Here is a 12,118-nt window from a genome sequence, read left to right as displayed (position 1 = left end):
CTCATACTTGGGGCTAATATCAGGCCTGTTTTTATACAGCAAGATTAGAATCCATACCATGCAACTACAGATTGTGAAACCTCAGAAAACATGGCACTTGTCTCAAATGTATTTCCTATCAATAGGATCTCAGCTTTGAGGAAACATTTTCCACTTTCCTCTGTTGGTATGCTTCTAATTTTCAGTATGATGGAAGTAAGCCTGAAGAAAGAATTATAAGTACAGAATAGTAAAGCTGCCAGGAATTATTGGGAATAAAGACTGGATGTTAAGTTTTGCATGTGCACAAAACAGAGACTTCAGGACAGTGTGCCAAAAATTGTAGATACGTGATGCCATTTATTTTGCCTAATGAGTTCATGACTATAGTTATCAACTTCAGATACGTGAAACCACAAAGGAAAAGTGGTTTTCACACCTGTATTATTTTTTTCAGTGCATTCACGTGAAACTTTCAATTTCATGAGCATCAGTAGTTTTTAAATAACATTCTTCAAGACAGGTATATGATACCTGCATTATTTTTTGCATGATTGTTTCATGACTTCGCAAATATTGCAAAATAATTTGTGAAAACATCATTGAAGATTTGAGGATGTTACTAAGTCGATCACTATTAGAAGTTAAAAAGATGAAAATACAACTGTATTTTTGCCACACAAATAGAATTTGACTGCATTATCAATTGTTATACAAGAAAATGCAATACTGAACTGTGATATCAGAACCAAAATTACTGGAATGTAACCAATAGCAGAAAATGCTGCCCAAGCAATGATTTTTAATAGAAGATAAAAATAACCGTGAAAGCTAAAGATTGGAGGTGTGGATATTGTTAATATAGGGGGTATATATCAAATAGACAGTGTATTCTATCTTGCTCATACAACAAAACTGCACAAATTGAAATGTTTTGCCCAGATATTTCAAGTTGGTTGTGTTCTGTTGGAACAAAACTCAGAATAGCTCAAGTGCTCTATCAGAACACAGTTGGAAATGTTTTGAGTCTCCTGGCCGTCAGTGAGAACTTCAGATCAGCTTCCATTCAATAGCTTCTTAACTCAGCCAGGCAAAGTTATAATATATATGTGCTGCCTATTAACCAGATTGTAAAAAAAAAAGTCATTGATATGATTGTAAAATATTTTTGGAACATTACAATAAATTCTATAAGAAAAAATAAGTTTGTCGTCATAAACTATTATTCAAAAAGTTATTTACACACTGTTTTCAACCAAAAGAAAAGAGAGAGGTCTTTTAAATTATTTTAAATTTGTTATACCTATGTTCTTTGGGTATATTTATTTATTAAATTTATATGCCATACATCTCACTTTAAAAAATGAGTATATATAGGCCAAAGAAAACAGTTAAAACATTTAAGTTTAACTTGCTATAGGTATTGCATTTTTTGTTTTCTTTGTTGTTTTGTTGTTGCTGCTTTGCTACCTATTAGAGAAAAGCCCAAGAAAAGTAATTATTTCTATTTTACTAATATTTTTGCTTCCATATAATGATAGCTGATAGTTACAAAAAATAAAAAGGGAGGTATTGATGTTTTTAACTGTATAAATAATAATAATGTGAGAGCATACGCAGTGTACGTATATATATATCAACAGTAAAACACCCCCAGAAAATCAAGGTTTTTTAATGTATCATTTCAATAGCAATAACAATACTGTGTTACCTGCCTATAAATATCTAAACTCAAAATTGATGGGACTCAATTATCAAGTCACATAAATGAGAATGAAATTATATATTACACCTGAACGTTGCAGAGATATAAAAAAATGTACTTCAAGTCAAAAGGTATTGCCAAAAGCAGGTAGCTAACATTGAATCATAGTATGCTCAAGTTAAAATAAAAGTAACAATAACTTAATTTGTACAGTAGTTTAATATCCTCTGCTACTACTCAAGGTAAGTATTCATTACTTCTATATAATACAGACACAGAATGTAAACAGTATGAGATGCTTTTCAGATATGGGTAGTCCTTGAGTTAATGGAGCCTGTCAATTACATTTGTAACCTGAGAATTCATAAGAGTGAATGGTGAAACTTGAACACGATCACTCCCTGCTTTGGCTCAAGCATTTGCTAATCGAATGCGCGGGTCATTAAGTGTACACGAGGTATCTCAGGGTAGGGAAGGCCTAGTGGAGGGACAAGACCACTGCATCTAGCCACCAAACGCCTCCCCCCACCCATTGAGAGACCCCATGCTCCTCTTTCCACCCCATGGGGTCCCAAGCTGCTTGGGCCTTCCCCCCCTTTCACCGACTGCTAATTTACCTTTGGCACAATGTTTGAGAGCCTCACACTTTCCACGCTCACCTCCTGCAAAGCATTGAGTGCCGGAGCCCTTGCCAGCCAGGTGGAGAAGCATAAGATGAGTCTGTCCCCTTTCCCGCCAAGCCCTAGCCTCTCTCACAAGTGGGCGCAGCCCTGGCCTACCACTTGCTGGAGTGCCGAACCAGCCGGGTTTCACAAACTGCACTGCCGCGGAACTGGAGAGCTTGGCATGCCGCCATGCTCCCCTCACTTCCCAAAAGCATTCCTTCGCTAAATTGCAAGAGCGCCTCCTAAACAAATCTTTCCAGCTCCATTGTGTTTCTCCACCACAGTGTGCAGGGAAACAAAAGTTTGTGGGACTAAAAAAAAAAAGTTCAATCAGACTGTCCAACTTTGCGAGATCTTATTTTCCTTTGTAAGAAGTTAGAATGTCTGAACTTTTTTTTTTTTTAATCCATGAACTTCTGTTTCCCTGTACGCGGTGGCAGAGAAATGTTACACAGGTTTGTTTAGGAGCCCTTGCAATTTAGCAAAGGAATGCTTTTGGGAAGCGAGGGGATCAAGAGTGGTGGCATGCCAAGCTCTCAAGGTTTGCAACAGTGCAATTTGTAAAATCCAGGTGGGTTCGGCACTCCAGCAAGTGAAGGGCAGGGCCGCGCCCGCTTGTGAGAAAGGCTGGGGCTCAGCAGGGAGAGGCTGGCTTGGCGCTTCTCTGCCTGGCTGGACAAGAGCTCCGGTACCCAAGGCTGCATAGGAGGCGAGTGTGGGCAGTTCAGGACTCAGGCGTGGTACCAAAGTAGCATGTTGCACTGTCTCTGCAGTCACTTGTAAGTGAGAATGGCCACTGTCATGTTGCAACGTATATAAGTTTACGACCCATTCATAACTACTTTGTGGCAGGGATGTCATAACTGAACATTCGCTAAGCAAATGTTCATAAGTGGAGGATTACCTGTACTGAATAATTCCTATACAGCTTTGTAAGATTTAATAACAAATTAAGGAAATAGACAAACTTGAAACTTTTTGTTCTTATTTTAATAATTGAAATTAAAATGTAAACTTTTCTCCTTTTTTTCTTAAACCAAGGTTTGGAGAATGTTTGTTTTACATGACTGATTGTTTTACATGACTAATAAATCAGTTCCATGTTGTCCTTATTTTCTCTGGCCATTGTCAAAAGTAGCCTCATTATTTAACTTGCTTTGTAGTAGCATGTTAAATTTAAGAAACTTTGGACAAGAACTTTACAATTCATATTTTAAAAGTTTTTAAAATGTTGATTTAAATAGACATATGCTCAAAGTTATCCTGGTTTATAATCTTCTATTGCTATTTCTATGACTCTTTAAGTATTTTTTTTTAAATGGGCCTATGTAGAAATTATTGCAGTTCAATTCACTGTATGTTAACAACAGTTGAACAATCTCTGCTGTTTTTACCTGAACTAGGAATGCAATACTGTGCTTAAGTGTCAGATTAATGCCACCCTATTGCTATTGTAAACTCCCTAAAGCTGTTTACTTAATTCCCAGTTTCTTTATTTTGTATTTTTAAGATTCCTGGATATCTCAGTCAGCTTCATTTCCAAGGAATCAGAAGCAGCCAGGTGTAGATTCCCTGTCTCCTGTGGCATCTCTTCCCAAACAAGTCTTCCAACCACCTGCACAACAGCAACCTTCAAAGCAGGTTAAAGTTACATGTGCTAACTGCAAAAAGCCTTTGCAGAAGGGCCAGACAGCATATCAGCGGAAAGGATCTGTTCATCTATTTTGTTCTACTACTTGCCTTTCATCATTTTCACATAAACCAGCTCCAAAGAAACTCTGTGTTATGTGCAAAAAGTAAGGATTTTTCTTATTTCTTGATCACATTTGTTAAAACTATAGTCCTGCTAATTGTTTCAATAACTTTGTGAAATCCATTTTATTATTTAAGAGACAAGTGAGATACTTTTCTTTTATGTTTTTTTATTAGTTGTTTGTATGTATGTATGTATGTATGTATCTAGGTCTTTGGTTATTCAGGTTTTCTCCCGCGTAAAATTGGAAGTGTCTTGGCACAGCTGCACCATTAGCCACGTTAAACCCCTCCAATCCACACATGAAGCAAACTGACACCCACCATGAAGATGAGGCATGACCACGAACGCGAAGCCAAAAAATAGCAAGGCAGCCCACCATCTAAACCTCCCCCCCCTGCAACTCAGACTAACGTGAGCACAACAAAGCCCCCACCCAAACAGAACACTCCCCCAGCCAATCAGAGGGCAGCCAACCCCCCAGCCAATCAGAGCACAGCCAAGCCCCTAACCAATCAGAACACACCTCCACCCAATCAGAACACAGCCAAGCTCCCACCCAATCAGTTCATACCCCCACTGGCAGTTAAAAGGAAGAAACAGCTAAGACCACAAATTGCTCCACGAAGCTGAAGCCAAGACACTTCCAATTTTACACGGGAGAAAACCCGAATAACCAAAGACCTACATACAAACACCCGCGAAAACCTCAGAAAACAAATATGTGTGTGTGTGTGTGTGTGTGTGTGTGCGCGCACACACACACACACAAATATATATATATATATATATAGTCCTGGGCAAAGATTGAGAATCATTAAGATTTGTTAATGGCTAGTAATAATTTACTGTAATTGCTATTCTCTGTTCTGACATTTGATGGGAATTAAAATTAATCAATAGTGAATGTAAACATAAGCATGGTTTTAATTGATAGGTGCATGCCCAAAATGCCATAAATAAATAAACAGACAGACAGACAGAAAAAAGTAACATTTTATAAATGGAAATTGGTTTGCATAATAATTGAAGTAACCCAGAGTTTCTGTGATAATGTCTACAATAAACTAGTAGTCATATTGCCAGTTATTTATTTTATTTTATTTCTATAGCTACCCATATCAATAAGTGATATATTAGATTATCTTATTTAAAACGGCTTTGTTGTAATAAGTATATCCGTTCTGATGCATTCAGATTTTTTTTAAAAAAATGACTAAATGGTTATAGAAAGTTGGGCTTCATATAAGCCTGTATCTATTTAATACATGTAAATAGAAAAGCAAGGTCTTTTAACTGTTGGTGTTTGTCAGCAATAAATAGGAAAAGCATAAAGCAGTAATTTTGTTGGTAGTGGCATTTCTTAGATCACCATTTTTATCTCTTAATTTATCTCCTTCCATCATTGTTTTCTGATTACTAGTTAAAGATAATAAACATAATATTACTTGTAAAACATTGTGAAATGAAAAACTGGCTGAAAGACCACATTCCTTTTCCATTGTCTCTATCTCAAAAGCAATATTTCCATCTTTCTTGATGTCAGTCGTAATCAAGAATTGCCTTCAATAGTTGGTAACAAAGCATACTGTGATACTTTCTGTCTCACTGACTAGTCAATCCTTCTAGTATATACACGTATAAAAATATGATTAATAGCATAAAAGGGGATAAATAGGGTTTGGAAGAAGAAAGTTTATGTCTTGTTACATCAGTACAAAAAGATAAATCTGCTAAAAGCTTCATAAAAGCAGGATGATAGAAATTACTTAGTCTTTGTTTGATCAATTATATTTGTTTTCTTCTGTCACTATTTTGTAGCATAATTGCTTTTTCATTAAAAATAGAAATGGACTCTTGTTAAGAAGTTACATTATTTTCTGGTGAGAATGAGTATTAAATTCATAAAGATAGGATAGGAAGGGTCTTTTTTAAAGTGCTGTAACTTCTGAGAATAAAGAACATACAGTGGTCGCTAAAGTACTGAGACAGAATGATTTTGTTTTTCAGAGACATAACAACAATGAAAGGTACCATTGTTGCTCAGGTTGATTCAAGTGAATCTTTCCAGGAGTTTTGCAGTACATCATGTCTGTCTTTCTATGAAGACAAACAGAATCCCTCAAAAGGAATCTTAAATAAGTCAAGATGCACTATCTGTGGTAAACTAACTGAGGTTTGTTTGCTATTTTTCACTGAATTTATTCCTAAAATCCATTTTATTTGAGTTACTTAAGAAACTATCGATACCATTATATCATTGTTTAAAGAAAAACGAGTGGATTATTTAGTTAAGGCTCCCTATTAACTGTGAGTTATTTGATGTGTCACTTTCATCTCTTGACAAATACTAACTCATAGTAGAAGACATAAAACTTCTATAGTTGAATGAGTAAAGCACCATCTTGGCCTTTGGGAAATCTGTAAACACTTTCCCCTTCAGATTTTTTTTTTTAAAAAATAATGTTTAAATATTTCTTAATTGGAACATTTGAGCATGCAGTATACACGCTCCCACACACACTGTTCTTCTATATTTTTGCAAGAATGCATAGACATATTTTTCAGAGGGAGGAAAATCAGTTGTATACCAAAGCTGTGCTAATCGCCTGCTGTCCAAAGAAACTAAAGCAGACATGTCAAACACAAGGCCCGGGGGCCAGATGCAGCTCGCGAAGTGGTTTCATGTGGCCCGCGATGCCATCCTGGAAACAGGGAACGTCCCCTGCTGCCTTGGCCCTGGCCCAGGCTAGCCGGGAGCCAATGTACAATTTTGTGGTGGCCATCTTTGCACTTGTCCCGGTGGACCATGCCTTGGCACTTGCCCCGGTCCCACCCCCTTCTGCCAGCAACCCTCAGATCTGTCCCACTCCTGCCCAGGCACCCTTGACGCAAATAATGTAGAACTGGCCACGCCCACCCAGTAGGCTGCACCCACTCTGGCCACACCCACCCGGCCCCCCAAGGGCAATCACAATGCTGATGCCCTCAGTAAAAGTGAGTTTGACACCCCTGAACTGAACTGTTAATGGAGTAGGACTATTGGGACAAGCAGGGGTTGAGAAAGAGCAAATTAGCTTTATGTTTGAATGTTTAAATTTAAGGGCATTATTATATTTCTGTTTTTTTTTTTTTTAAAAAAACTCACTTTTGTTAACATCGCTGAACATTAATAAATTTTATGTAATTTTATGTACCTTATGAAATGCATTATCATGACTTATATTTTTTAAACCAATAATTACAGGTCTATTAAATTTCTTTAGTGACTGAATATAGTAATGATAAATCAGCATGTCCTTTGTCATCATTATAATCTTTATAACAATGCTAGAACACTAAGGAATTTTTCTAAGTTGTTATATGATGTATTTTCTATACAGTTAAAGTGCTTAACATCTATATTTTAAGTGCCAGTGCAAGCTTCTATTTCTGAAATGGCAGATTTCAAGGTTGCTTAAACAACCTAAAGATGTGCTTGAAATTCATAATTAAAATAAATCTAGATCTTCATATAAAATTAAATTTTTGCTTTTAGATACGCCATGAAGTTAGCTTTAAAAACATGACTCATAAGTTGTGTAGTGATCACTGCTTCAATCGATACCGAATGGCAAATGGTTTAATCATGAATTGTTGTGAGCATTGTGGAGAATACCTTCCAAGTAAAGGTGCAGCAAACAATATTCTTATGATTGATGGAGAGCCGAAAAGATTCTGTTGCCAAAGCTGTGTTAGTGAATATAAACAGGTAATTTCTACATTTATTTTTATGTAACACTATTGTAAAATCTTCAGTTAGATTGTACCATTACAGTCAAGAGTTGTGCTTTTTGTTGTTAATTTAGAAGCATGTTTGCTGAAGTATGAAGACAAAATAAGAATATGTTGTGACTACTGATTGGAGTAGTATTTCTACAAGTTCTTTTCACTTGGATTTGTAAAATATTATTTTGCTTTTTACAGTAAAACTATGTTCTGTAGCATTCTGTTATTCACAGTAAATGAGGTTTCAGTTTTTTTATCATGACCTAGAAATTATGTGCTTCATTTTAAAATGTCCCAGTTGTTTTGAAATGAATACAAAAATAATTATCACCCTACAAGTTTTATATGCCTGCACAAGTGTCTCACCAAGGATCTTGACAGAGAAACCAGTAGTTCATTTTTTCCAGACGCAATTATTATTTTGAATGTATCCGCCTTTCTATGGCTAGTTCATCTGTAACTATGAAGATAAATTGTCACAACTAAATTTCTACAGCAGGCTCTCTTTAGACGACATAACCAATAATTTCTAACAATATAGGTGCATTTACACTATTAGTGTTACTGTTTTCAAGTTTAGGGTGATATATATTTGTTTTTACATCTCGGGGGAGGGGGGAATAGTCTCAGTAGCCTGAAGTTATTCCATCCAGTTTTTCCTGCTTCCCTGTATCCCAGTTCTTTCCAAAGTATTTTCTGATCCTCAGAAGATTCTTCTCTGGAAGCACAGATTCCTCCTTCTCTGGAAGCACAGATTCTTGGAGGTCAGGAAAGTTTCTGTAACAGAAACTTCCGTGTGCATTGAGTATAACCTTTGGACTTTAGGCTAGTACAATGTTTTTTCAAGATACATTTTAGAAAATCCTAACTTAAACTAAGGATTTTCTGTTTTTCTTTAAATGAAAGCTTTTAGCTAGTCTTCTAAAGATACATTATAGTGAATGAAAAATATCCTAGGATTTCTGTTTTAATTTATCCTGTTCAAAATGTTGAGATGCTGCTTATATTTTTGATAATATGCAACCAGCACTTTTAGAAACATAACACAGGCCTTGTTGTTTTATTACACAGCAAAACAAAAGGGGCAAAATAGGTTATCCAAGATACTAAAAATGATAGGCATACAGAGAAGCCACGGAGAAACTTGGAGAAGCCTTGAATAAGATTTCATGAAGGAACCCAAAAGATACAAGAATAACATGCATTGCAGAAATTCCAAGTGAACATGAAATGTGGTTAAATGATAACTCTGTATCTCAGTTTATTGTGACTTGTACATTTTTTTCACTTGTATAGATACTTCATGCTATTTTACCATATTATCCCATATGTTTTCAGAAGAGTGAGGTCATATAATATGTGTAGAGACCATTCTAAATTAGTATTTGAATCCTTGAATTTTTTTTAAACTTTGGGATCTATATTTAGAAGTTATATGGGGTAGAAATAACACATAACACAGTTTAAATATGTAAGTGATAGTGGGATGAATGATTCCTGTATCTGTAAAATGGAAAGATGATAAATCATTGCATTCGGTGTCATTAAGCACTGTTACAATAACTTTTTTTCTGGTGCTTTTTGACTTCAGTATATAATAATATATTTGACCATTGCAATGCAGTAGGGTCTTGTATGTCTTATAGTGAAATGTAGTAGGCTTACTTTCCTTTATGGTTGCTTATTCTCAGAAGCAATTCTAATGTGTAAATTTTCTATATTTCACTGTAAGCAACAGTTGGATCTTACCATAGGAGAAAGAATTCCCATTGCAGTTAATCTTTAGGCATGTAGTTGATTTTATATGCTTCTGACCATGCTCCAATGAAAGAAGCGAGCATTATATTGTATGAATAACATTTTGTGGAGAAGCTTATATTATTCTTTTATCTTTATATACATGAAAAACTGTTAGCTTCAAATAACTTAGTTTAGAATCATTTAATAAATCAGTTTAGAATCATTTAGTAAATCAGTGGCTCTTTAGGCTGAACTTAAAATTTTCTTTATGTAGGATGTAGGATAAAATCTTAATACCCTTAGATTTAGTTTTTTGAATAAGAGTTTTAATATGAGCTGAAATTTTATATAAAAAATGTTAATTGCATAGGCTTTTGATTTAAAACTCAACATATCATTAGTTACAGTTAAGACATTGTTAAAAAATGTTTAAACACTGAGAGATTTTCAATCTAATAGAATAACAGTGCCATTACAGGACTGTATGATTGTTTCAAAATTTTGGGCTTTATCTTGAAAATTAGTTGAAATTTCTCCTAAATATAGTAAGCTATAAAAATGCTGATTTTGCCTTTTGCTTTTATAAAAGTTGTATTAAATAGCTGCACAAATATTTGATATTTATGTAGTAAGAAAAACTAGAACTGATACTCGCGATATTTGTTCCTACTTAATATTTGTTAATAAATACATTTTTACAAATTACTTTTTTGAAGTAATTGTTTGAGTTCCAACTCACTTTGGTCTTGTTCAGTTTCATTCTTGTTAGCTTTAAGAATAGCTTTCCAAACCACTGTTCTGGATTGTTTATTCTTTTTGGACTATCAGATTTTCTTGCATTATGATTGCTATGTGAGAAAAGTGCTCTGATGTTTGCAAACTAAAGCATACTTCATTCTGCATTTGACATGGTTATACAGGAAGGTATGAGAAGGAAGGACAGCACTGCTTTTTAGCCAGTGGGATTGTACACACTACATATCATTGATCATTTTCTCAATGACACCACAGAGTTGTAGACTAAATAAGGTATTTCTCTGTTTTTCAGTGAAGCCATACTGAATTGCCAAAATAAATTGAGTTTTAATTTAGGTTTAGTATGGTCTCAAGGACCATCTTTATAGTCATCAGTCCACAAAGAGGAATGTAATATGAGACATATTATTAGGCCGTCAAGTTTAGAAACATGCATTCTGATAGTTGGCTGATTCCAGTTTTTGAGAGAGTCCCTTTTCCCCCCTTTGCCCCTTTGTTATTTATTGTTCATTGTATAAATGAGGATATCAACTCTAGTTTAATAATTTGGAAAGGAAAATAGTTACTTATGGCTAGTCCTCACATAACATTGGTAATTTGGACCCGAATTTCCATTGCTAAGTGATATAGTTGTAAAGCACAATGTCATGTGGTGTCATGCAATCACCATGGGTCATTAAGCAAGAACATTGCCATTTGCAGTCTCCTGCCTTTGACTTGCTTGTTGGAAGCAGGCAAAGAAGGTTACAAATGGCAGTCATGTAACTATGGGATGCTGCAACATCATACAGGTAGATCTTGACTTAACAACAGTACATTTAATGACCGTTCAAAGTTACAACAGCACTGAAAAAAGTGACTGACCGTTTTCAAAATTTGGATGCTTGGCAACTGATTCATTTAAGACTGATGCCTTGTCCCAAGGTTACGTGATCACCTTTTATGACCGTCTGACAACCAAAATCAATGAGGAAGCCAGATTCACTTAACGAACTGTATTACTAACTTAACACCTGCAATGATACACTTAACAACTGTGGCAAGAAAAGTCGTAAAATAAGGCAAAATTCACTTAATAAATATTTCACTTAGCAACAGAAATTTTGGGCTCAATTGTCGTAAGTTGAGAATCATCTGTAATTGCAAGACAGGTGCTTAGAGCCAGGATCATAATCATATGACGACAGGGACACTGTAGCAATCAGGAGTACACAGACTGGTTGGAGATACCCCTTGTTCACTGCCACTATAACTTTGAATGGTTTCTGAATAAGTGAGTATTAAAGTGAGGACCACCTGAACATGTGTTATTTTTTTATGTTACTAGATTATCTGTTTTATGGAGTATAATGAATGCCATATTTGGTATTAGGACATTAAATCCTAGATTGTAGTTTATTTTTAAAATGAACATCTAAAGTTACTATAGTAACAAATACATGTAAATGAAATTGCAAAGATTTATTTTAAATTTAATTATCTATTTAAAAGATAATATTGTTCTTTTAAAAAAATGAAATAATACAAAGAACTTTTGTTTATTATACTAGGAACTGAATCGGCCATGTGTTTTTATCTGAATTGATTATAGTAAAGACAAAATGTACCAAAAAATATTGGTTAATGTTAAGTTAGATGTTTTATTTAAGGCAAGATTTGAATAGACAGGAAAAAATGGCAGGTGTATGTTTGATTACTTCCTTCTATTTTATCAGTTAAGTTAGACTTATTAAGTATCCTTCGTATGAACAG

At 35.0% G+C, this 12,118-nt stretch overlaps 1 protein-coding gene across 6 annotated transcripts in view; it reads left to right on the top strand.

Annotated features, from left to right (window-relative positions):
• ZMYM2 (zinc finger MYM-type containing 2) overlaps positions 1-12,118 on the top strand; it is an 80,430-nt gene that overhangs the window by 17,668 nt on the left and 50,644 nt on the right. For all 6 annotated transcript variants that reach the window (XM_039351495.1, XM_039351496.1, XM_039351491.1 and 3 more), the window contains 3 exons: positions 3,860-4,145; positions 6,113-6,278; positions 7,641-7,853. In XM_039351495.1, coding sequence (XP_039207429.1) covers positions 3,860-4,145; positions 6,113-6,278; positions 7,641-7,853 — 665 coding nt within the window. The remainder of the gene's footprint in view (positions 1-3,859; positions 4,146-6,112; positions 6,279-7,640; positions 7,854-12,118) is intronic.

This window comes from Crotalus tigris, unplaced genomic scaffold (genome assembly GCF_016545835.1).
Source record: "Crotalus tigris isolate CLP2741 ecotype Arizona unplaced genomic scaffold, ASM1654583v1 scf7180000018371.15429387391:27106975, whole genome shotgun sequence".
Taxonomy (NCBI): Eukaryota; Metazoa; Chordata; class Lepidosauria; order Squamata; family Viperidae; genus Crotalus; species Crotalus tigris.
Note: the sequence above shows the minus strand (reverse complement) of the source record. Positions and strands in the feature narration are given on the sequence as shown.